This window comes from Eulemur rufifrons, chromosome 19 (genome assembly GCF_041146395.1).
Source record: "Eulemur rufifrons isolate Redbay chromosome 19, OSU_ERuf_1, whole genome shotgun sequence".
NCBI lineage: Eukaryota > Metazoa > Chordata > Mammalia > Primates > Lemuridae > Eulemur > Eulemur rufifrons.
This window is the reverse complement of record NC_091001.1, coordinates 44,625,592-44,651,239: the sequence shown is the minus strand read 5'-3', so window position 1 is coordinate 44,651,239 and position 25,648 is coordinate 44,625,592. Positions and strand designations below refer to the sequence as shown.

At 48.1% G+C, this 25,648-nt stretch overlaps 1 protein-coding gene across 1 annotated transcript in view; it reads right to left on the bottom strand.

Moving 5' to 3' along the window:
* The window catches only part of ACOXL (acyl-CoA oxidase like), a 251,723-nt gene that overhangs the window by 53,451 nt on the left and 172,624 nt on the right, over positions 1 to 25,648 (bottom strand). Inside the window, 2 exon segments of the mRNA XM_069494822.1 lie at positions 2,228 to 2,298; positions 17,884 to 17,971. Coding sequence (XP_069350923.1) covers positions 2,228 to 2,298; positions 17,884 to 17,971 — 159 coding nt within the window.

Here is a 25,648-nt window from a genome sequence, read left to right as displayed (position 1 = left end):
TGGTTTCAAGACTGTTCTTTTCAAACACCAGTGGAGGCAAGGAAAGCTGCATCTTTCTCTGCTGCTCCCCTTTCAATAAAAGGGTTTGTTCTGCAAAATTTGGATTCAATCAAAAGGCTGCCGTCAAGGATCTAGAATGCCACATGTGGCCCCAAGGCCGCAGGTTCCCCACCCCTTTGCGGTGGGCTACACACCATTGTCACACCCACACGGTGCCGTCCAATATGCGACATTAAAAAAACCTCAGTCTCCTGATAAAAAAATTATGAAATAGTTTCAGTATATGTGAACTGAGAACACATATTTATTCAGTGAAACTTCTTTGATGATGCCTGTTCAAATATCTGCAAATATTCAGAAAACACCCACAGGCGTCCTCGGTTACTGTGGCCACACAGTCTGCAGAAACCAGAAGGGAAGACGCAAAATACTGAATGTCACCGAAGACCATGCAGAGTTCAGGACACCCCAGGCCATCCTAACCTTCCTCTCCCAACCCTAAACTGTTAGTTTCTAACCAGAGGTGCTAGACAAGCCGGGACAGCAGGAGTGTGGGCAAGAGGAGAAGCTGTGGGAGGAGGGGAGAGCTTTGGGTGACATCTTTTTCCACCCTCTCACTCTAGACATGAAGGGTCTCAGAGAGGGGCTGCAGCCTCCCAAGCTGTGGAGGCCCCAAGGACAGCAGGGAGCAGGCCTGGAGGTGTGGTCGCCTGGGGCTGGGCTCTGTGCTGGGCTCTGAGATGCCCAAGTAACCTCTAGGTGGGGCTCACCCGTAGCACCAGGCAGGGCACAGGAGTTTCACCTCCTGAAAATGGGGGAGGGAGGGATAGTAGGAGAAGATCAAGAGAGAAGCAAGAAGGAGCAGATGGTAGATGGCAGGAGAAAACGCCGGACAGAATGGGGGAAAGAGACCCTGTGTCCTTGCCACCTTGAACAGTGAGCAGGGTAAAGAAGTGCGTGGGACCAAAGAGCTGCTTCAGGGTCACAGAAAGCCAGGCTGCACCTGGTAGGAAAGGTCCTCGTGGAATAGAGCTTGGGGCAGGGAATAAAGAATCAAGCGTGCAAAAAAAAAAAAAAATCCTCCAAATACCAAGAAAGGCTCATGTGCCCAAATCTGTGCCATTCCACGTCAGTGCATTGCACACTTAGGACTGTGGTGACTCAGAGCCCCCAGATGACCCCAGCACTTGGTGTCGGCAGCACTTCTTTATCATAAAATTAACATCACTGAAAGCTTACAAAAAAAGAGACAGACCAAAAATATCACATCTTAGGCAAATGAGTTGAAAATCCCTCAGAGTAACACCTATTTTTTCCCACCCATTTCTAAAGTCAGAGGACACCTGCTGAAGAAACTGGTGTCTAGGTAAAGAAATGCAATTCCTGGTACACGTGGTTTCTTGATGGCACAGAATTGAAATGACATCATGGAAATGCTTGTGGCTCAAGGTCAGTCTGCACAGTTTCTAGGTGAACACAGGAGTCTCAGGCACTGGGGGAAAAGTGTGTGTGTGGGTGTGTGTGTGTGTACCTCTGTGATCTGCTGGCGCCTACTGCTCTCTGCTTTTAAAGACAAAGTTTTAATTTAATTCATGTGGCTGCTTGCCAAGTTTTTCGTTTGGCTCACCTAGATGTGCAACCTAAAATGTAGGTTATACCATTTGGAAACGCCTCTGCTCCTGTCACTTGGAAGGAAATAAAACAATTGTTACTGGGGGGAAAAAAAAGGAATGTGTCTTCCACTCAAGGGCAAGGAATCGATGACATAAGATGCTCATTCCAGTGGTTAACATGAGCAGTCTAATTTGTGTAGCATTCCCTATGGTGACAAAAGTAGGAGGTGGCAGACTGGGGACGTATGGAATCCTTTGTCTTAATTAAAAAGTATAGTGGGAGACGTGGAATTTGGCCAAGCCTCATAAATTTGCTAAAAGAATCAAGACTCTGTCAGATAAGTTTAAATAGAACCAACGGAGCCCTCTGGGGAATTCAATAGATTCCCTGCTAGTAGTTGACACCCACTCTCCTGTCACTTTCCTGCACTCCACAGACGGCAGTTGTGCTCATTAACCGGCAACCCTCCTACTCACCGATGACAAGTTTATCCCCACGGAGCGCAAAATTCAGAGATGATAAATCTACTCCCGCTTGTAAAAATGAAACTCTCCTTGGGGCAATAAAAATGCTATGAGCCTTTAGGAAATAAGTTCTTTATCTGATAACCTACCTTCATTAACAAAGCCTGGTCCTCTTGGTCGGGACAGCTCTTCACTGCCAGGGAGAACTGCTCTAAGATAACTGCGAGGGAAGAAATAGAAATGGTGAGCGACCTCACTTCAGGCTCTGAGCACCTCTGATACGCAGGAGAACATTATGGTTATAGTAGACACGCATGGCATGCTGGCTACCCTGCCTCCGGGGGAGGGCCAAAGAGCACCCCGCCCGGCCCCCCGGAGTGGGTCAGGGCCCGCACACAGTGACTTCTCCACACAATCAGCTGGGACAGTCACATCAGAGCACAAGGCCATTCCTATCAGCAAAGCCCCCCCCCCCCAAACTGCAGGAGGACCTGGGTTCAGCCACCAGGTGGGCCCCTTTGTCCTCCAAAGACCACACTATATCCCTGTTTCTTGTGACGTCCATCCTAAAGACTCCATGTGCCTTTGTAAATCTGGCAGAGCTACGTTTTCTGTCTCCATCTTCTATCATGATTTCCATGATTTTGACTTGACTCTTGGTACAAACATGATATGACCCCAAGTGCTGACTCAAGCAAACCCCACAAACTCCCCAAAATATACCAAGTCGTCTTTCTCCAACCAACCCCCTCCAATAGCATGGTGGAGAGAAACCCAAAGTTCACAAAGAAATGTCTTAACCATCATTTAAATCGGTTAGGAAAGCTCTAGGAATGTTAATGCAGACAGTGGACACAAATCACACTCCCCTTTCTCCATCTCCGTGGCCCAGCTCCCACCAAAGGCGCACTTGTGTGAGCACCGATTTAGCTTGTGGTCTAAATAAGCACCAAGCCACAGAATGCCTTCCCTGCACCCTGTGTTGACTATAGGTTCACTCTTGAACATGCTCCCACGACTCCTTGCCACCCTCAGATTTGATCTGACAGGCATTAGGGCTTTTACTAAGTTAACCAGTCTAGACTTTAGTCTTTTATTGCTACATTCCAAGCTGCATTCACTCTTCTGTGATAACCTTTGGGTGCTGCCTGCTAGGAGCAGTTCTACCTCTTGCCTTTGAGGAGAGCAGAGCTCAGCCTTCCACTTGAACACCACGGGCCCACCCATCCCACTGACCAAAGCCACTGACCACCTGGGTTCCCCAAGCTCCACAGACCCCACAAGGGTGAGCAGAGCTAAACCCAGACTCCAGATGGAGGGATGGGCTGATTCCACGGCTTTAACCCCAAGCATGTCTGGATGCCATGCTTATGAATACAGATATTTTAAAGAGAATTATATCAGCAATAAAGAATTTTCATCAAGAAAACATTGGGTAGGTTTTTTTTTTTTTTTTTGGTCATTTTCAATGTCACCTATAAAATACACTTCTTTAAACCGTTTTCATCTCTGACTAAATTACTCCGTGCATTCTCAACTGCTATCACTTGTATCCTATGCTGATTATTTTCTCCAAGTCTAAATTTTTGCTCTTATCTAGTCAAAACATGCTCAGGATCAATACAGTGATCAACGTTGCCAGCTTTACACACTCTCTCCATTGCATATATCCATATTAATTACATAGAATATTAATTGCTTAATTCCATAGAATCTTCAATCTAACCTTTTTAAAAAGACTTAACTTTGTCCATAAATAGGGCTCAACAGAAACTTGTGGAATGAGGGAAGAGCCCAAGCTATGCTGACTTTACACAAATGAATTTGCCCTCTCCATTTGGAACACATCAGCCCATGGAAGACCCTGGGGGCCAGACCTCTATTCCCCAAGCCTGCTGTCAGCTCCATTGTGGACTTGTGCTGCGGCCTGGTTTGGTGTGATAATGTATTGAACTCTGACTATTGTCTGAGGATGAGTGAAGAATAATCTACAAATTCAGGTGCTAGGTTTTCTTTAGAGTATCTATTTAAAGGTGGTTATTTTACTTGGCAAAGGTGTATGCTGTGACTTAGAATCTTACTTGCTGCAGGTGGTGGAAATCAGTGCCCTTGCCCTGGCTTCGTTAGGGGCTGCTCCATTCTCGGCCTCAGCTCTCTCCTCTCTGTGGGGACCCCACGTTCATGCCTCTAATTGCCCATGCACTGGACTCCACTGTGGCACTTTTAGTTGTTCACAAGACATGATACCCAGGTTACCTTGAACTCTGTATATCCAATCCACACCAGTCAACTTCCACTCCAAGCAAACCCTTTCCTGCATTTTCCTATTCCTGTGTGATGGTCTCCACCAGCCACCAGGGCTCCAAGCCTGCCTCTTTGATTCTTCCCTCACGTCACCAAGGCTGCTGATGCTTGCTGCGCAATGCACTCCTCTGCCACAGCCCCTGACACTGCGATTCCTGGAGAATTTTCTAACTCACTCTCCAGTCTTGATGTCCACCACTGCTGCCACACCAAACCTGGCACTGCTAAGCCCCCAAGCGTGTGGCTGGTGTTCCCCCTCACCTCTCTAAGGTTTGCCCCTCTTCTCCGGTGCAAACCACCCTCTCTGGCAGCCCCTCACCATTCATCAAGGCTTGGTCCCCGGCCCATGTGATCCCTCCCTGTTGCCCTCCGGTCTGCCCGGATCCCAGCCTTCTCCTGGGCACCGCAGGTGGAGTGGTGGCCGGCACAGGCTCAGAGTCAGACAGACCTGGCTTTAAATCTTCACTCTGCCACTACTGGGCGCATGACCTTGGACAAGTCACATGCCCTTGCTGGGCCTCTGGTTCCTCCTCAGTCCCGTGCGGAGCCTAGCGCCTCGAGCCAGAGTGGGCGTGGGGACTTACAGAGGGGCCGCAGGGGAAGGAATGATGCCGGCACTGAGTCAACACTCTGTCTCGTGCTTCTCTCCCCTCTGGCCCTGTTTGATGCCTGGGCGTGACACATGACACTTGGGGTTTTACCTTTCCAGTCTCTGGTTCTTAGGTGTATGTGCCGCCCCCTGGCCTCAGGACCTATGTCCTAGCCCAGACTCTGTTCTGTCCCCAGCATGTCCAGCGCGCCCAAGGCCATGACCCCGTTTTGTGGGACTGGACTGAAGTGCATTTATAGGAACACACAGCCACACGGGGAGTCTTCCCTGACGCTGGCTGAGTTTCACGAGGCTAACACCCCGTGAGCCCTCTACACAGACAGCAAAAGCCAACCTTGGGAACGGAGGCCTGGCAGACGCAGAGCGCACCTGTGTCCCGGCTGTCTCTCCCCCACCCGAGGTGCCACTGTGGCACGGCTCTCACGCCAGCAGCGGGTCCAGCTCGCACCTCACTCCACTCCGGCTCCTGCAGATCCCGGCAGGGGAGAGACGGGGCGAGCTCGGCTAGGCACTCCTCTCTACCAGGCCCCTGCGGCCACTTTCCCTGCGACCTTATTCGCTGTTGACTTGTGGGGAGAAGCACCGTGAGTGACAAGTTGACATTTTATGCCCCTCTCCCTCCTCCCTCCCTGACTTTAAATAGGAAAAAAAAACTCAAAATGAAAGCATCTGTGGCATCTGCCTTCCTCCACCTTTGTTGCTGATTCAAGGCCCTGACTGCCTCGTGAAAATAAGACGCGCAGCGAAACAAGTGCCAGGCAAACCAGGGGTCTCGCCGGGGACACGGTTTTCCCTAAGGGACTCTGAATGGAATCATTTTCTTGCTTCGCCATCCACTGTTTTAGCTGCCCTTAAGTGGTCCAGCCCCGCTCACGGCAGCAGTGGGAGGCGGGGGCTTCCCCTGTCTGAGCAGAGGTAAGTCCTCCCGGGTTGGACCTCTCCACCTTGATGGGACAAAGACAAGCAGAACGGGAGCCTTGTGGATAACAAGTGGCTCTGAGGTTGGGAGGGAGGTGGGGGGCAGAGAAAAAAAGACCCAATTCAAGTAAAAAATGGTCATTTGGGAGAAAAAAATATAGACCAGCATGAAACAAATGTTTCCCCTTCTAGGTATGGGCTGCCATGGCTTGGAGGAGCCTGACGGCTGAGAGCCGCGGGGCCAGGCACCCTTCTCTGGGGCAGCAGCCCCCCCCCCCCACCTTGCTGAGGCTTCAGGAGCTGTGGGTCCCACATCCCCTCGCCGGCCTCACCCTGGGAGCCTTGAGGGTCGGGCTCCCCTGGCGCCCACACCAGAGGCTCTTGGCCAGGGGCCCTCCTTACCCAAGGCTCCTTTCTCCATTGAATCTGTGGCACAGGGTGGAACAGCATGGCCACTGTCCCTCAGCCCTCTCCTGTCACCTGTGTGTGACAGTGGTGCTCTCAGCTCCTTTTGCAGAACTGTCTGCCACTCCAGGCCTCTGAAGTCCCCCACCCACCTCTGCTTCACAGCATAACAGGGAAATGTTGAAAGAGAGAGAAACAAACAGGCTTCGTTTTGCAGAAAGAGCTCTAGCTTTGTTTTCAAAATCAACACAGAGGATAAACAGGGGCCTTGAACTTCTTGGCAAGTAGCAGTCACGGTGAATCCAGCCTCCTGTGCAGCGAGCAGTGGAGCTGGCCCTGGGGGGACCTCTATGCGAGGGCGAGGGCCCAGCTCACTGCCCCGTCCCCCAGCCTGCTCTGCCGGGGCCGCTGGCTCACGCCCTCCGTTCCAGAGAGTGGCAGAGCAGGGCGTGTGTGGGCCTCCTCTTCTCCACCCCCTTGTCTGCGAGCCCACAGGAGCCAGGGGCGCCTGGTCTCCGGCAGACAAGCCCTCGGTCTATAACCAAGTTTCAACATGTTTTCTGCCCCGAGTGCTGGGATCTCAGCACTTCCCCAGGCACAGCCTCCTCTGGGGTGGAGATGGGGCATTGCTTCTGCAACGCAACTGCAACCGTCCTTCCAGCCCCACTGCCACCACCTCCTGGCAGGTCTTTGTCCTCTAGCCTGCTGGTCACACCCACTTGTTTTGGTCTCCACCCTCCACCCATCCCCACCCTGGGTCTCTTTCTCCAAAGCACATGCCCCCGAGGCCAGGAAAATTCCCCTCTCAGGAGCCAGGGTGTGACGGTCACTCTCCAGCAGAGGCCCAGCTCTGTAACGCAGTGACCAGCACACCCACCACCCACCGCAGCCTGCTTTTCCAGGCTTGTTCTGGCTTCTCCTCCAAACACTTCCCTTCTGACGAGGCAGGCCCCTTGTCACCCCCTGAACAAGCCCACCACTGTGTCACCTCTGCCTCTGTCTACTGTGCAGCCTCTTCCCACCACGCACGGCCATGTCCCAGCTTTGGGATCCTACGCATACTTCAACACCCAGTACCGACGGGTCTTCTGGGAAGCCGTCTGGGGGCTGAGCCTGTGCAAGCGCCCTGTACCTTTCACAGGCTCGTCCCAGTCCACACAGGTGAGGGCACCTGTGTTCACATCTTATTCCCTCCGCTGATTGCAAAGCCTCACATAGTTCTGATAACCTGAGCCCTAAGTCTTGCAGATGGGAGGTACTGAAACCTTGTAGGTGAATAAACTAATTTCCCCCCACTCCTTTGAAACCCCTAAGAAGGGAACTATGTTGATTGAGTACTTATCCAGGCAGGCAAAATGCCAGCTCTGCCAGTCCTGGGATGAGAACAGTAATGGGTCTCACTGACATCTTGGAAGCCTTGATCCTAGTCTACGCCACGGGAGAGCCGTGGGTAACGGCCGCCACGTCCTCCACCGGAGCTGTGCCCAGAGCGGGTGGGGTGTCTGCAGGGGCCAGACCCTACCTGCAGTGTTCTGGGCCTGGGGACAAAAGTAGCTTCTCTCTCTCCATGTGCCGGGCACTGCACCCCGAGACACTCACCCTCCTTAGGGTTGGTGTCCTCCAACCAGTCCTCCAAGGCTGGTTGCTAAAGGGAGCATCTGTGGCCTTTGGCTCAGGCACAAAGTCAGGAGAGGGAGCACGACAGCCACCCACTTTCCTGGAAGGCAGAGTCCCTTCCACCTGGGGCCAGTGGGGCTGTTCGCTCAGGAAGAGATGGGGGCACAGCTCATCTGGGCCCCTCTCTGGGGCATGTGGACCCCCCGGTGCAGGGAGGCTGCCCTCCCCCAGGTGGACAGGGCACTCGCTCCCTCATCCGACGTGGCCCCCGCTCACCACGGCTGAGGCTGCTTCCCGGGGCCCGCTCCGGGCCCAGCCACGAGCCAGGTGCTGAGCCAGAGGCGGCCACCCGCGGCAGCTGCTAGCACTGCATCTTCTGCCCGGTGTTGACACCACCAGCCAGCACAAGCCTCCCCCAGGGGATTGCCCCATCCCACCTGCAGGTCCCCACACACCTGCCTAGAAAGAAAACTCCAACAGCGGCACTGAGTTGGAGGTCACCCCAGCACCACTGTCGCATCCGGGGAACAGGAGTCGACCACTTTCAGAAAACAAAAAGCTGTGGACTCTGGGTGTCGCACTTAAATCAGGAAGTTAAGGGACAGGTTAGCTGTGAGTGACTGCCTGGGGTATGGACTGGTTCTCCACCCTGCAGGCATTCGCCTTTCACCTTTCAGTCTAACAGGATGCTCGTGCTCGGGGCCTGGATATCTCTGGGCCCTGCAGGCCCCTCTGCCCCACACCTGCCATGGTGCCCGCACGTGTGTGTGCCCTCGTCCCGCACGCTCCACACGTCCAAGCTGAGTTGGATCCAGACCTTTCGTCTCCACCTTGGTGCCCAGGACTAACCCTTCCCTCATCACTCTTGGCTTTTGCTCCGACCTTGCCCTTCACAGCCAGCCACCCCAGACACCCTACAGACTCCCTCAGCTCCACACCTCCAGAGCCAGCTCCCGCCCGGGCCTGCCGCCCTTGTTTCCCAGAGCACCCCCCATCTACCTCCACACCACAGTGGGGGCAGCCTTCCCCAAGCCTTCCCCAGAACCCCCGCTGTAAGAGGGAGCTGACAGCGAAAGCCGCTGGCCTTGGCACACAGGCCTCTGGGACCCTGACGCTCGTCCCCACATTGGCCCTGCGCACTGGCCACCCCTAATCACAGCACCTTCCCAAATTGTTCGTGCACACCACGCCTCCCTCCTGGCCCTTCCTGCTGTTTGCAATGCCCTCTCCACCTGCGTGACAGGCAAATTGTACCTGCCCTTCAAAAGGCAAAGTCTCAGATGCTGCTTGCTCTGCCTGGGACTTTGTGGGGAGCCACACGTACCCTGCACGCCTCGTCTGGCTTATGTGGGTTCCGTGTTCTCCCGGGAACCTGGTCCATGGGAGCTCTCATCCATTTCTCACGAATGCTCCTTGGGAACAGGGGCCATTTCTTACTGGACCTTTTATTCCCAGAGCTTAACATGGCCCCTGGCACATAGTAGGCCTTCAGCGAATGTGGGATGAGAATGGGTGGATCAGGGAGCGAAGGAAGGGTGTTCCACACAGGGACTGTTTCCAGAGGACAGCTGAGTTGATGCTGGATTCAGGTGGGGCAGCTCCACAGTTTAAATGCTCATTCTTCATGCAGCAACAGGAGTCTGGGAGACAGAGCAAGTCTCAGTTTCCCCAGGACATCCTGCTGTTTTAGGCCCACAGTGAGGCAGCATCTTGATTCCATTCCTGAGGACCAAGGCAGTCTGCACGCTTCTCGCAAGAGGAGAGAACAAAGCAGACTGAGGTCAGCTGCTCACAGCTGCCACTGGTCCTGTGCAGCTGGGACTTCAGGCACCTCTGGTGCTTAGGACAGAACCTAAAATAGCTTTTTCTAACCATTATCAGAAAAACTCAGCTACATGCCCACGGCCAGCTGGAATAGGCTTGCATAAAATTTAATTTGTCTTAAATTACTCAGGACTGAAGAATGATAAAATATGCACAAGGCAAGGAGCTCTACTATCCACTCCACCAAGGAACTGTTTTACAAACTGAGAAACAGCTATTTTGAATATTTTTAAAAGCCATTTTTTCTGCCATGTTATTGACTAACTTAGTTGATTCTCGCACTTTAATCCTCCAGTTTGTAGTAAGAACTGGTCAGAAGCTCTTTTTACTGCATTCTTGGGCACAAGAATGTACACCTACAATTATAAACATCTATGAGAATTTCTTTATTTTTCAGGCTGCCAATTAAGAGAGAATTTCTGAGTGATTTTCAGGGGCAAAAGAGAATCACAAGAGATAGCTTCACCGATCTCTACTTACACTAACGTTAAATAAAATTTCCCCCTTAAGTATTCAATATCCATCTTCATACGCCAGATCAGGGGTTCTACATGTCAGTAGATGAAGGTGAACTACAGGTGAAAACCTCACTTTTGGTTCTCTCGTGATCATTTTCCCCATCTAACATTCTATGCCACTTTAAACAAATATCAAAACTTAGTAAATGATTATATCTTCGAGGATGAATGCTGCTTTTTTTTTTCTTTTCGGTTCTCACGTTTCTGAGTAAAAGCCATCATTTTCAAGTTAATAGAGCATTATGTTTTCTCTGCAAATAAAATCTCATAAGTCATAAGCAAAGAGAGAGGTAAATTCATAAAGAGGAGACACAGCACTATTTTTCCTCCTGGCACTTGGGATCTAAGATAGGTTAAAAATGATGTTTTTATCTCTGGTGATTTATCAAACTTGAGATTTCACAAAAGATAAACAGATGCACTGAAGGAAAAATACATCATCTTAATGCTTCATTCTGACACTTTTGGTATCTAAAAAGCATGTATCTTAAAGATCTCTCCTCCAAAAACTCAATAGTTTTCATGATTTACACATTTAATTCTTGTTTTTAAGACTCCCTGAAACGAGAACATGCCAAGGAGGCACCTTTAAAGAAAATGGTCACATTTGAAACATACAGATTATTTATAGACAGAAAACTCGAAGAGCTGAAAGAAAATCTGGTTGTCAACAGACAGTTGCTTTTTCTATGTTTTTTTCTGTAGTTCATTTTGGTTTTTGTGTGGGTGGCTCATGTGAACTCAAAGGTTATTTGCTAAATGTTTTGTGAGATTAGAACATGCTGTCCTTTAAAACCTAATTTTAAATTTATGTTTATTGCAAATAAGTTTAACTTTACAATATGTGGTATGGAGTAATATTTTTAATCTAAAATTGTACCTGGAATTGCTATGATAAATCAAGAGCTCCTATGCTTCTATTTTTATTCATAGTTTAGAAAGTCTCGATCTTATTTCTGGTGGAAAACTCATAATACAGTATGAAGTTACTCAGTGCAAACTGTTTTTTTCTTTTTTTTTTTTTTACTTTTTCTGTTACTTTTGCCCATTAATTTGGGTACTAATCTAACCTTATTTTGAAACCACTTAGGTATTAGAAGATGTGAAGTCAGCGTGGACTGCAGACCGGATCTTTGCAGTGTATCATAAAAGACACAATTTTTCAATCACATGGCAGAAAACAAAGGAGCAAAGATATATTTAAAAAGTGAGGAGGACTTATTTTATTTTATTTGACTTTTCAGCAATGCTGAGCTACCAGATTCAGGTCCAATAAGCACTGTGGGCCCTGCAATGAAGGCAGATAGTCACAGTCTGCTGGGATTTGAATCTTCCTTCTGCCCCTTCTAGCTGTGTGATCTTGGGCAACTTCCTTAACCTCTCTGTGCCTCAGTTTCCTCAAATGGAAGTTGGGAAGACAGTGATTCTTTCCCCATTGCCTACTGGGGGATTAGAGTCACCCTGTCCATAGCATTTTGCAGCAGGATCTGATACGCTGAGCCCTCCCTGAATGTCGGCTCCCCTTGCAATTATATGGCCTTTCCGCCCATGTTATTTTATTTAATCCTCACGGAAACCCCGTGAGATAGGAAAAAAAAAAAGAAGAAGCAGCATTACTCAGAGGCAAACCCAGTAAGAGTTGTGAGAAGCAGTACGTGCCAACTTTACCATAGGAAAGTATGTGTTAAACAAACACACGAGAACAACTTCCAAAAGCTCAAGAACGCCAGAATTCCCATTTTCTGGGATTCCTCCTTAAGAAAGAAAGCCCTAAGGGAATGCGGTGGATGGGGTGAGGGGGACTCTGATGCCTGTCTGAGCAAAGCCTTAGGGTTAACCAGTGCTGGGGCAAAGTCACAATGCCACAACTTATTTGTGTGTGTGATGCCAGGCAACTGTTCCCCCCTCTGAGCCTCAGTTTCCTAGAGAGGCTTTGCAAGGTTGTTGCAGAGATTGAATAAATTACCAAGCACTCAGCAAGGCTTTGACTGCTGTGATCACTACAGTCGGCCAGTATACAGGGGAGCAGAGGGTAGTGGCATTTCACTAGCATCTGCTAGTCAGTACAGACGCTAAATTCTGTTCTTAGCAGCCCTCCATGAAACACGTAGCATTCAGGAGTCAGACTTGGCTTTTTCCTTTCTGTCCCCTCTTCCCAGTGCAAAAGAGTCCTCAGGTCATGTGCGATAAAAACTACCTCATATACCATCACCTCCTTCAAAGGAGAGTGAGTTAGTAAAATCTCTCAAGACAGCCTTCTTCAGTGTCAAGCTGCCACTTTCTAGGGTGGTGAGGGCTCTCAGGGGTCCTGCCCCCTGGCAAGGGCAGCGCGATAGCACTTCTTCAGAAAACAGCACTTGGGGTCCTAGGGCCCAGCCAACCCAGACCTCAAGTTCACCTACATGGCCGCGGGAAGATGGCCAGGCTTTGGGGAGGAGCCCCAGCATTGACGGATGGTCACAACCTGCAGGATGTCAGAGAAGAGTTCTTCCCAGAGATGCTCTCTCTCTCTCTCGCTCATGTTCCCACAGGAGGAGCGGCTGGGAACATAGTAGGACATTGGGCAGTCTATGCCCTTAAACCTTCTCTTTTCCCATGTCTCTTTGCTGATGAGGCACAAAGTTAAACTTCGACTGGCAAAGTTGCATGCTGTGCCAATGTTTACTGCTGCAATGCTTCAAGTTCAGTCAAATTTTTTCCTCATCTTTTTTTTTCTAAGAACCATCCTTGGTGTTAGCATGAAGTGCCCCCACATTTCTGCTTCTAGTGGGCTCCGTTTCACCAGGTGCCTCCCTCAGACTTCCTTGCGGCTGCCACCTTCCTCGCTCTAGCTTGAAGCAGTATTACGCGGGTGTAGTCAGAAGGCGAGTTCTCACTTTTGTTTCCCCCCATATCTTGCCAGCTCCTACATTTCCAGACCTCTGGCATCAGAGACCGGGGGTCCCTGGGCTCCCTCGACTCCTGCAGAATATGCAAGCTTTCCCCCCACTGCTCCTAGCCACGGTGCGCTCTGTGAAACAGCGACCCTCAACTCCCACCTGCACCTTTTGCTCACAGGCACTGCTCAAAGGTCTATCACATTCAGCCCTGTGACTGGGATGGAGAAAACAAAGCCAAGGACATTCCTACTCTTCCCCAATGTTGGGGCCTGCTGGCATCGGGCAGCGAATTGCATCTGCCGGTTCTCTGCTCACTAGACCGCCTTGCTGGCTTCCACCGCCCACACACTTGATGGGTGTGAGACAAAGAGAGTGCCTGGGGCTCCCTCCCTCCCTCCCTGGGGCCACCTGCATGGGGCCACACTGAGACTCATCCCACCAGCAGATGGGTGCCAGTGGGAGAGGAGGAACACAGGTGTCCCTATCAACATGGTACCTCTGGTCCTCCCCCTCATGCCTACCTCCCCAGGCCTCCACCTCCAGCAGTAACAGCAAAACGTTGCAGAAACCCATTAGTCAAAGAAGCAGCTCTGACCTGTGACTTCTGGTTCCACCCCAGGTCAAGTCTGCCCTCCTGCTGAGAGGACTCAGGGTTTTAGTTGAGTGTAAGGGGACAAGGTCCCAGATTTGCACAGGGACCCTGGCTGACACTGTGGCATTTTCTCCTTCTGAGCTTGCATAATATAAAGCACATTCAAGGAGGTGGCAAGTATATTCCCATAATTTCCTAGAAGATGAATGCCAAAGTTAAAACTAAATCAAGGTGAATGTCATTTGTATAAAGAATAGCCCCATTAAGAATTGGGAGGAAAATGCTGATCCCATGAAGAATACCGGAACAAGTGCTAATGGATAAGATACAGAAATAATGCTTTAATAATGCATGTGATCATGTTTTTATTAACAAAGAAAGTCTTGTTCTGAAACAAATACATCTTTGAGAGGAGTCTGAAATTAATCCTCGATAGGCAGAAATCCACACTATTATATATTCTAATTATAATTACAACCTGCTCTTAACGTGAACATTCTAAATTGTTAGTCACTTTATTAAGAACCAGAAAAGGGACTTCCTGCTGCATAATGAGAACGACTCACAAGCTTTGAGAATGAGAAAAGAGAGGGTTCTGCACAGAGCTGGAAAATGGTGGATGCAATTTATTTAACAAAAGTACTTAGTTTCTCCCTTTTTGTTTAGGAATTGGGATACCCTTAGGGGTTCAGACAGCACCAAGCTTCACAACTGCTATTTCTAGGGCAAGATAAAAATGTGTATTACAGAAAAATATCAATTTATCATTGTAATGGTTACATCCCACTACAGAAACCACTAGAGACTACTTAACATTTTTATTTCAAACATGGTTTTCCCTAGTCTTCAGGTGACAAACGGATACAGATGCCAGAAGACTTTTTTCCATTTGTTCCTAATAAAAATGGCTAGATTCTGAGTTCATTTTCATCTGGGGTGACATTAAAGTCTGTGTTTTAACAGACTGATCCTTCTTTTCCTTCCTATGTGATCTTCCTTCGAAAGTCTCTGAAGGCAACATCTGGGCCCAGTCACCGAAGACAGATGGGCTCTTCTACCTCTTCTCCCATCCCCTGGAGACCCCTGCCAGAGGGGCACATGTTATTTGAATGTAATGACACATTGATGAAATTCTTCCTGGCTAGTGTGTGCTCGGTATATTCTTATCTTAGGGCCTGTCCTATATCTGTACAGACCCCCTCATCATATATGGATCTCTCTATTTCTAAATTCTGTCATTGAACTAATTCTTATTATTGTTCCTCTGTTACTTTCTAAGTCCAAATCCTCTTTACCCAGCATTGAACCTGAAGCCAATTTCCTGAACATAATCACTTTTGCTACTGTGGTTATAAACGCATAAAATGTTCGGAATCAATCTGGACTTCTTTTGTGCTGTGGCAACATTAAATCTTTGATGTTTCCTCCTGGTGTTAAGGCCTCCTACATTCAGACTTAACCTGTTTCATCTTCCTCTTTTTTTTCCTTTCAAGGAACAAGGGTCAAAATGTTCTACTTTGGCTATGGGAACCAAGGTTTTTATTGAGTGGTGATTAATTAACAGTAATAATTTTTTTTTTTTTTTATTGAATGCTAACAATGGGTCAGATGCTAAGGTAAGAGCTTTGGAGCATTATCTCATTTAATCCTTCCAATAGCCCCATGCCAAAATAGCATAATACCTACATTTTATAAATGAGGGAGAAACTGAAGCTCAGAGAGGTTGAGTAACTCACTCACAGTCACACAGCCAGAAGTAAAGTCAGGATCTGAACCCAGATAACCTGACTCTGGAGCCCACATTCTCGATCCTCACACTAAGCTCCATTATGCTCTCAATAAATAGGTTGAGTGGCTTGAGGCTGAACTGTCAAGTTTCTTTGACCGCCCCCCACCCTTTCCAACTTAATCACATCTCGGAATGTTTAGAAGCTTTTTACCTGGAGTCCATATGGTTCACCCTTATGTCCCAGGATGGGTGATATCTGAGGTCAGTACCCAGGGGCCCAAAGGAAGGGACCCCAGCACCTGGCCACCGCACCCCTGAGAGTGAAGCCAGCACAAGTCCACACACAGTGGACGGGAAGGCCTGAGACATGCTCGCCTTCAAAAAGGGCGTCTTGAGTGCTATTTCATATCCCAGATAAGTTTCAGCCTGATCAAGAAATCTGAAAAAATAACCAACCAATAAAGAGGGCTGGTTTACATAAATTTCTCAAAGTGGTGAGGTTGGCGAATAGTCCAGGGAAGTAGAGGCCCTGTGGACTCCAGGATCTGGAGCAGGTCACAGTGGACACTCAGATCTCCAGCCAGGCCTGAGGGCACGAGCTGTCCAGACGGTGCAACCTGCTGCAGCCTCCTAATTATAATTGAATTCTATATGGAGATTTGCCCATAGAAGAGATAGGGCATGTCAGGATAATTCACCAGTTGGATTTTAATTTGTGATGAATAAACTGGCATTCAGATTTATATGTCAGTCACTTTTGAGTTTGATTAAGATGAGTCAATTTCCCCAGCCTGACACACTGTGGGTGTGCCATAAATTAAAATTTCTGGATCTGCAAATCAGGGAACCCAATCTTATACTTAATGACCCATAGAGGAGGGACCTTCCACCCTGTCACAGATGCTCCTGGTCCCTCTCCTTGATGTTGCCCCCGCATCCCAGGAAGCAGAGGGTAGAACTCAATCAGAATCAGGAACATGGCTAACATGGCCACTGTAATTCCAGGGGTTCGGTCACTCAGTGCAAAGGCTGGTCTCTGGGGTGGGGCTTCTTGGGGCTCCTGCTTCTTGTCCCCACGAGGAACCTGTGTCTCGGCACATTCTCATTCCAGCCCTTACTCTTGAACCCTATGTCAGGACGCTCACCCAGGGGTGCAGGGTCCCAAGAGCTGGTCCTTAGAGGGAGGGAAGGGGCTGAGCTCAGTGTGAGCCCAAACCACTCACTCCAAGCCAGCTCTCATCTGAGCTCTAGGGAGGGGCCCAGGCATTCCTGCAGCTATTAATCATGTGGCACTGTGTTCTTTTGGAACTGCCTGTTTGGGGAGGGAGGGTGTGGTCGGGCTGGGCAGTTGGGTCAGATGCAGGCATACCTGGGTGACTGGCCTTAATATTAAATATCTACCCTGACCCTTAACAGACCTTACCAAAGAGCCCTTATCCTCACCCCATGAGGCGCTACCCGAGATACAAGCTGCGATGATCCCCAAAGCCGGCCCTCCTGGGGTCAGCAGGGACCCTGTGTGATAGAAAACCCACACAGCAGACCAGCTCAGCAAGCACCCGGGCTCCTCTTGTAATACTTTTCCCCCACATAGTAAGGACATGATGATAAATAAAACAATGATTAAATAATAATTTCAATGATAATCTGTCATGGATCTTACTTGGTTTTCAATGTTTCATTTTGTCACTTTGGTCTACTGAAGACAAAATGAATATTCAGGTGTCTCAATCTCAGCATTATTGACATTTTGGGCCGGGGAAGTCTGCCGTGGGGGACTGGCCTGTGCACAGTACGGTATCTAGCATCATCCTCGGCTTCTGCCCGCTATGCCCCAGCAGCACTGCCCCTGCCAGCGTGACGGCCAAAGATGCCTCCAGACCTCACCAAATATCCCCTAGAGGGCTAAATCGTCCCGGTTGAGAATGACTATTTTAAAAAGATGACCCAGTTTCTTGCTAACTGGAGGATTAGGTTTAAGTAGTCCTGGTACTCAAACTTCTTCAGGCAGTGGCCCTATTAAAACACCCTCCCTTTATCTGTGTGCACACCTCCCATTTGCTTATTTAGGAATGACAGACATTGTTGGGCAAGAGGCCACTTCTGAGAGGCCGGCGTGTTGCCAACTGGCTCCTGTCTAGTGCCATGTGCGATTGTCAGGTTGTATTAAGTGAGCTGCTCCTGATGGGTTCAGCGTCGGGCTTTGCAGTGTCACTTGGTCAGTGCTCTAGCGAGTTGAGAGCTGATTTACCACAAGCTTTAAGTCTCTGTAAGTAGTCTGGGGCCCTAAATTCAACATGAGGCCTGAGGCTGGTGTGGTGACTGTCCTTTCTCTGCAGAGTTGCGCTTCCAGAAGTCCCACAGACCCCTGAGTCACTCAACTACAAATACCCAACAGGAGCCACTGACCTCGGTGAGTGTGCGCCAGAGACAGGGACGCCACGTGGTGCAGACACGAGTTCCAGGCATTGAAAAAGTCCTCCTTCTTGGTCATCACCTGCCAGATTGATGGAAGAAAAATACCTGTTGGTGATATTCTGAAAGACTTGAGCTTAGGAGCAAGACAGAAGGCAACTATCCAAATGTTTAACACAACGTTAAGCACGGGCACGGGCACAGCGCGGGGCCTCTAGTGGGCTGGCCTCTGTGAGCGGCAAAAGCTACTTGTTCCGTGAGTAAATGTCATGCACGTACTGTGAGTCCAGTTGCCAAGTTTACACTAATTCCTCACACATATCAGACATGGGAGCACCCGTTGCCAATTCCTCAGAGGCGGCAGACATTCGAGAAACAAAGCGAAGGGGAAGACACTCGCACAGAAAAGTGAGGCCATTCTAATCGGGTCAGTCACTGCCCGAAGGATGCAAAATCCCAGAACTGACTACTTGCATCTAACCCTCAACACAACCAGCCCTCCTTCCGTCCTTCCTTCCTTCCATTGTGGTCGGGCTTCCATTTGTTTTCAAAGTGTTTCTGGAACGTCTGTTACCTCTCAAGAACTGGCACTGAGTGGTCGCCACGTGTGATAAACGTAGAAACAGAAGCCACAGTAAGGTGACATCATTTATTCATCGAACGAACAGCTTTTGTGGGTCTCCTCTGTGTGGGATGGTCTTTCCGTCGCTCTAATAAAGGGAGTCTTTTTGCTTTGCTTTGTGTTTTTGAGTTGGAGGGAGATGAGGAAACAGAACTGGAGTGAAATAAGAGTGAAGAAGACACAGGGAGAAGAAAAAGCTGCTGCATCACAAAATTAGTAGTTACAGTCGCTTAGGAGGCGCTAAAGGCAGATTCTTATCTGACCAGAGAAGAGAGTTAAATTTGGCACTTCTGATTTTTCTTTGTTCCTTCTTGCCTTTCTTTGTTTCGAAAACCTAATGGTTTGATATTTAAACGTTTAGTAATTTTTTGTGTGCTCAAGGAAATAACACTCAAATAGAAAGTTACACTCGATGTCTCCGCTTCTCATTTGTTTTAAACTCACACCCTGGTGAGCCCTCTCAGCTGGAAAGTAACCTGCTTCCCCGTAGCTCTGCAGTTTCTGCAGGGCCTGGAGGACCCGCTGTGTCAAATCCCTTCTGTAACAGAGCGCTTTGTGCTCCAGTGGAAAACAAGCGCTGCAGAAAGGCTCTACCCATGTATAATTCAGCACGATCACCTGGGGCGGCGGGCACCGTTTGGAGGACAATGTCATATGTGCCTCGGGTTCCCCACCTAAGCAGGGCATCTCCTGACAGTTGAGAAAGCGGATAATGTCTGCCTCAGTCCCTGCATCAATATCTCTCTGCCTTGGTGCCACAGTTATAACCGAAAAGGCGTAGCAAAGGCATGCAACTCTCAGGGAACAGCCTGTGGGACATCCTTGGCAGGGGGAGGACAGGAGCTGGCCAAATGCTCCTGGAGATTCTGGAAGGAGGTGCCGAAACTCTACCTTTCGCACTGTACGGGATAATGCCAGGAAACCCCGGTGGGCAGGCTCTCCTAATCATGCACTAACCGCTCCCCAACATTGCACGGGAGGCAGGGAAGAATAAAACACTGTGCAGATGTGTGCAAATAGAATTGAGGGTACTTTTTAATTTTTTTTTAAAATTCAGTGTATAGACTAAATTTTTCACTGGCCTTGATCAGGAGAAAACCAAGGACAGACAACTGGTCAGACAATGCAGAACCTGCCTGAGAAAAGGACTTCATGTGGGAAAACCTTGCAGACGGCCCTTTGCAGAGGGGGCTGAGACTGCACCCCTCAGAAAGTAGGAGGGAAAAAGAAAAAACAAGTTGAAATGAAGGGGAAAGGCCCCCCGAAGGCCTGCCAGCAGCTCCTAAGTGCTTTTCCTTATATGTCAACATCGCGGTGTTGCTGTAGGCTCAGTAACGCCCTCCCTGCTGGCAGTGGCCCCCACCCCAGTTTCAGACCCACCCCAGACAGGAAGGAGTGTTCCCAGGCCGTGGAGCACGTTGATGGAAAGGCAGCTTTCCTACAACAGATGCCCAGGAAAGCAACTGACTGAGAAGCCTCTGTCCCCTTGAATTAGGATTTAATGGCAGGAAATAATAGGCTGAAGCCACCTGGGGGCTTCACAGTGGTCCATACACCCACTTAGGCTGACCCAGGAGCAGAGCTGGGGCCGCAGTTCATCCCACTGTCAAGCGATCAAAATGAATACATCAGAAGGTCAAAAACTCCAGATTGGCCTCCAAGTGTAGAGACAGGGTTAAACTGCACGAGGGTCACTGCCCACAATTATAACCCTATAATTGCCCATGCAAATGCACAAGATTTTCAAATGCACTTATTGCACAAACAATATTGTAAAACAATAGAAATCAACCCTCCCATCTTAAAAAAACAAAACAAACAAACAAAAAAAAACCTTAATATGAGGTTTCAGAATAGAAGATTTAAAAAATGATACGGTTGTGCTTTACTTTGGGTAATAAACCTGCTACTAAAAATCAGTGTGTAAATATAGCCTTATGCAAACTGAGTCCTTCTTAAAATGCACCAGGCAGCAAGCACTCTTTTAAGCACTTAATTCTATTTGCTCATTTAGTCTTCAGAAGCCCCAGAGGTAGGTTTTATTGCTATCTTCATTTTGCAAGTGGGAAACCATGATGCAGAAAGGTTCAGGAACTCGCCTAAGGTTGCAGAGCTGGGTTCAGACCAGGCACTCAGGCTTCTGAGCCCACACTGCTAACCACGGGCTGCACTGCCTCCCAACGGACTGAGGGTGAGTTGGTTCCCTGACAAAACCTGCCCCCCCAACATACTATTTATAAAGATGTATGATCACACATGGTCACATTTAATGTAAACAACATCCCACACCGAAAGCCTCTCATGAAAAGATATGCCTATTTTCTAAGAAATCATCACACAGCTAAAACATAGAGCTGAACACGAGGAAACACCTTCCCCATGGTGGACACCTATATCCACTCCCCTTTCTTTTCTAGAAAAACCTCAGATAGATGTGGGCAGCAATATAGCCAGCTAAAAATTTTTATTTTCTACATAGGACCTACAGAAAGCCTCAGCTAACATCATACTTAAAGGCTGAGTGCTTTCCCCTAAGTATAAGAAGAAGATAAGGATGTCCATTGTCACCACTTGCTTCAACCTTGAACTGAAGGTTCTAGCCAGGGCAATAAGGCAAGAAAAGGAAATTAAAGACATAGAGATTAGAAAGGAATAAGTAAAACTGATTTCATTGAAAAAGACGTGATTGTCTATGTAGAAAAATCCTAAGAAATATATAGTAAAGCTACTAGACCTAATAAGTAAATTAAAAGTCACAAGATACAAGACTGATATACAAAAATCAATTGTATTTCTATATTCTAGCAATGAACTGGAACTCAAAATAAAAATTCCATTTACAATAGCAACAAAAATATGAAATACTTATACATTTTATAAATACATGCAAGAACTATACACGAAAACTAAAAAGCATTGCAGAGGGAAATTGAAAGGACCACCTAAATAAAGGGAGAGATACGCTGTGTTCGTAAGTCAGAGAACTCTGATATTGCTAAGATATCACTTCTCCTCACATTGATCTATAGAGTTAGCACAATGCCAATCAAAATGAAAGCCAGCAGACTTTCTTTTTTGTGTGTGGTAGAAATTTACAAGCTGATTGTAAAATTTGTATGGAAATACAGAGGACCTAAAGTAGTCAGAACAATTTTGAGAAAAAAAAAATGTTGGAGGATTCACACTACCCGAATTTAAGATTTACGATAAAGATAAAGCTCAGGGCTCCCACTGATTCTGCATTGTGGCAAGTTGTATAATTATTTCATTATATATTACAGTGTAATAATAATAGAACTAAAGTGCACAATAAATGGAATGTGCTTGAATCATCCCGAAACCATCTCCTCCACACCTTGGTCTGCAGAAAAATTGTCTTTCATGAAAACAGTCCTTGGCGCCAAAAAGGTTGGGGACTGCTGTTAAAGGACTTCTAAACAGAATTTACAAAGACATCTTACAACTCAATATTAGAAAAACAGAATCCATTTTAACAAATGAGCAAAAAAATTGAACAAACACTTCACCAAAGAGGCTACATGAGTGGCAGATAAACCCATGAAAAAGATTTGAGAAATGCAAATCAAGACCACAATGAGATACCACCACACACCCACCAGAATGGCTCAAATGAGTAAGACTGGCAAGACCAAGCACTGGCCAGGATGCAGAGCAACTAGAAATCATTGCTGGTGGGAATGCAAAACGTTACAGCTACTCTGGAAACAGCTTGGCAATTTCCAATAAAGTTAAATACATACCTACAGTAGATCTCAGCCATTGCACTCCTAGGTATTTACACAAGATAAATAAAAACATATGCCCACGTAAAGACTTGTATGAAAATGTTCACAGAAGCTTTACTAATAATAGCCAAAATGGAAATCAGTCCATATATCCACCACCTGGTTAATGGGTAAACAAATCGTATAGATCCATACAAAGGAACACTACTTCACAGTAAAAAGGAACCAACTATTGACGCACGCCACAACTTGGATGGATCTCAAAAGCATTTTGTTAAGTGACAGATGCCAGATACAAAAGACTGTATACTATGTCATTCCATTTATTTTAAATTGTAGAAAAGGCAAATTTATAGCAAAAGAAAGAGAAATGTTTTTCAGGAGTAAGGGTTTGGTCCCCCAGCTGTGTAGGTATTGACTACACAGTTTTATGAAGGAACTTTTTGGAGTGATGGAAATGTTCTATACTTAGACTGTGGTGATGGTTTTATGAGCATATGCATTTATCAAAATTCATTGATTAACTTTTTGGGGTCACAGACCCCTTTGTAGACCTGCCTCTCCCAATCACCCTTACCCTGCTAAAACATTTCTCCATAGTGTTTATCATCTGCCAACATATTAATACTACAACATAGCTGACTTATTTCGTGTACTGCAGATTTTTTTCTCTCCTTCCCCAGTTTTATTGAGGTATACTTGACAAATAAGAATTGCATATATTTAAGGTAAAAAAAAAAACCTCATTGATTATACACTTGAAATTAGTTAATTTTAATATATGTAAATTATATATATTATGTATTGATATTATATATTTTTATATATATAATTTATATATAACATACACTGATTTTTTAAAAAATGCTCACTTCCCCAGACTCCACAGCTGTAACTTCCACGGCCAATGAGCGCAGGCAGCTGTGTACTGGGCAGTGCTTCCGTGAAAACTGTTGCTTTCCTGATAACAAGAGATCGCCTGAACTGGCATGTGCCCTTCTCTCTTTGTCCTTTCCCCATCTACCCGCTGGGAACTCAGCCGTCCCGTGACTGTGGGAACAGGTGAGAGCTGCACTCTGGGGTGTACTCGTTTCCTGGGGCTGCTGGAACAAGTTACCACAATCCTGGTGGCTAAAAACAACAGAAATATATTCTCCTGCGGTTTTGGAGGCCAGAAGTCTGAAATCAAGGTGGTAGCAGGGCTGTGCTTTCCCCAAATGCTCTTTCTGGCTTCTCCCAGCTTCTGGTGGTTGCTGGCGACCCTTGGAGTTTTCCAGCTTGCAGCTACATCTAACCTCAGCTCCATTGCCACAGGCCTTCCTGCCTGTGTCTCCTCTTTGCTCCTTGTAAGGACGCCAGTCACACTGGATTAGAGCCCATCCTACTCCAGAATGACCTTGTCTTAAACTTGAGTACATCTGCAAAGACCCTATTTCTAGATAAGGTCACATTTGCAGGTTCTGAGGTCAGGACTTAAACATATACTTCTGTAAAGCACAATTCAACCCACAATGTGGGGACAGAGGAGAAGGACAGCAAGAACTTGGGCCCTGCTTCAGTCACGGAGCCACAGCACGGGCCCTGGGCTGCCCACCTCTGTCTTCTCATTAGGGGAGAACAGCAGCCCCAATTTTGTTAGACAACTGCAGTCAAGCACCTTATCTGATGCACTCTCCTTCTTCTAACGTTTAAAGGATATAACAGTTCCTTCTTGACCTATTCAGTGGGAAGACGGAGTGCCCAGCACTAGCATAATGCCAGGCCCAAGGTGGCAGCTGATTGAGGGATGAGTGCTTGGATCATCCATGCCAAGTTCTCCCAGCCCAGCCCTGCCCTCTTCCACCATCTCAACCCTGAGCTCTCTTCCTCAGTCTGCTAAGTCTTGGGGTGCCCCTGGCCTCCCCAGCAAGCCATTTTAAGGCCCCTGCAATGGGTTCCCCAACTGCACAGCCTCAGTTTCCCAGTCTGGCCCATGTCTTCCTCCAGCCCTGTGCTCCAGGCCTGCCATGTTTTCCAGCCATGATGATGGGCTCAGTGTCCCTCTTGGAAATCACCTTCTGTCCTGTTATCTACCCAGGCCCACCCCGAGGCCTAGCACCATGCTCTTCATCCCACTGTTAATTCCCACAGGGGCCCCTCCTCCCACATGTCCTCATCCCCATCCAGACCCACGGACCAGCCTTCTAGCCCCACACTTCTTCCATGGGCTATAGATGTCCCCCCGGACATTCCATTTTTTGCTTTAAATAGGACACGCAGAAACCTGAGCACAGGATCCTCTGTCAAATGCATCAGGCCTTTTGGATGTCATCACTTCTGTGCTTCCACCTTCTGAATCCTTCAGGCTCCTGTCTTTGGCAGCATTTAAAAATTCCTCCCTGTGTACCCAGCCTCAGATCCATCTGTGTGTCCTGTGAATTCCTGTACTGTGCTCATTCTGAAATCTGTCCCCTCCCTTTTAATCTAGCTGTGGACACAGGATGACATCACAAGGAAAGAAGAGCCCAGTCCTGACCAGTAGCAGCACTCATGGCTGGCAGAGAGAAGGCCCTCCCTGAGCTTGGATGTCAGCTTCTGTGACACATCAGGGGTCGCACATCTTAAATTATGCCTGTCACATACAGAGGATAATGCCATATGCAGGTATTTTTAAACATTTTTAAAGATAAGTAAAAGTAGGTCAAACTATGATTTCTTCCCCACTGTCTGCACTTTGCCCTCAGGAGAGCTTCTCCCGCTGTCTGCGGCGGGCCATCCGCTAGACTGGTCCCAGAGACTGAGCCCTGCCCAGCCGACCACCACGGCGGAAAGTCATGGGAAATACCGCAAGCCAGATCTTCCCAGCACACAGTGTCCTTTCTCTTTCTCCTTCTCCTTCACCTTCGTTCTCCTTTCTGTAGTAGCTGTGGCCTGTGGCCTGGGCTTCCAGCCTGGCCCCTCCAGCAGGGCGCGAACCTGGCCTCACCTCCGCTGCTGCAGATCCCGGGTGGCCTCTGTGCCTCCCACTCAGCCCTGGCTGCAAGTCTGGGGGCCCCGCTGGGTCCTGCCCACAACTCCCTGTGACCACACTGGCCGATGTGGGCAGAACACAAGGCTGCCTTCCCCCACGGTCCCCAGGAGCTTGGCTCAGGGGTATCAGATATAATGCCCACCTGCCCGGGCCAGGGCCAGGAAGGGACCATTCCTCACCTGCTCAGCCCCCATCACCCTCTTCCTGTCTCTCTTCCTGTTTGACTTTCCGTCTTTCAAGTGTGTGTGTGTGTGTGTGTGTGTGTGTGCGGTCTTTATATATTTGTCTGCCTTCCTGTATTTTTCTTTCTATATTTTTTATGTCTTTCTATTTTTTCTAGTCTATATTTTTTCATCTCTCCCTCTCTCTATCTGTCTCTGG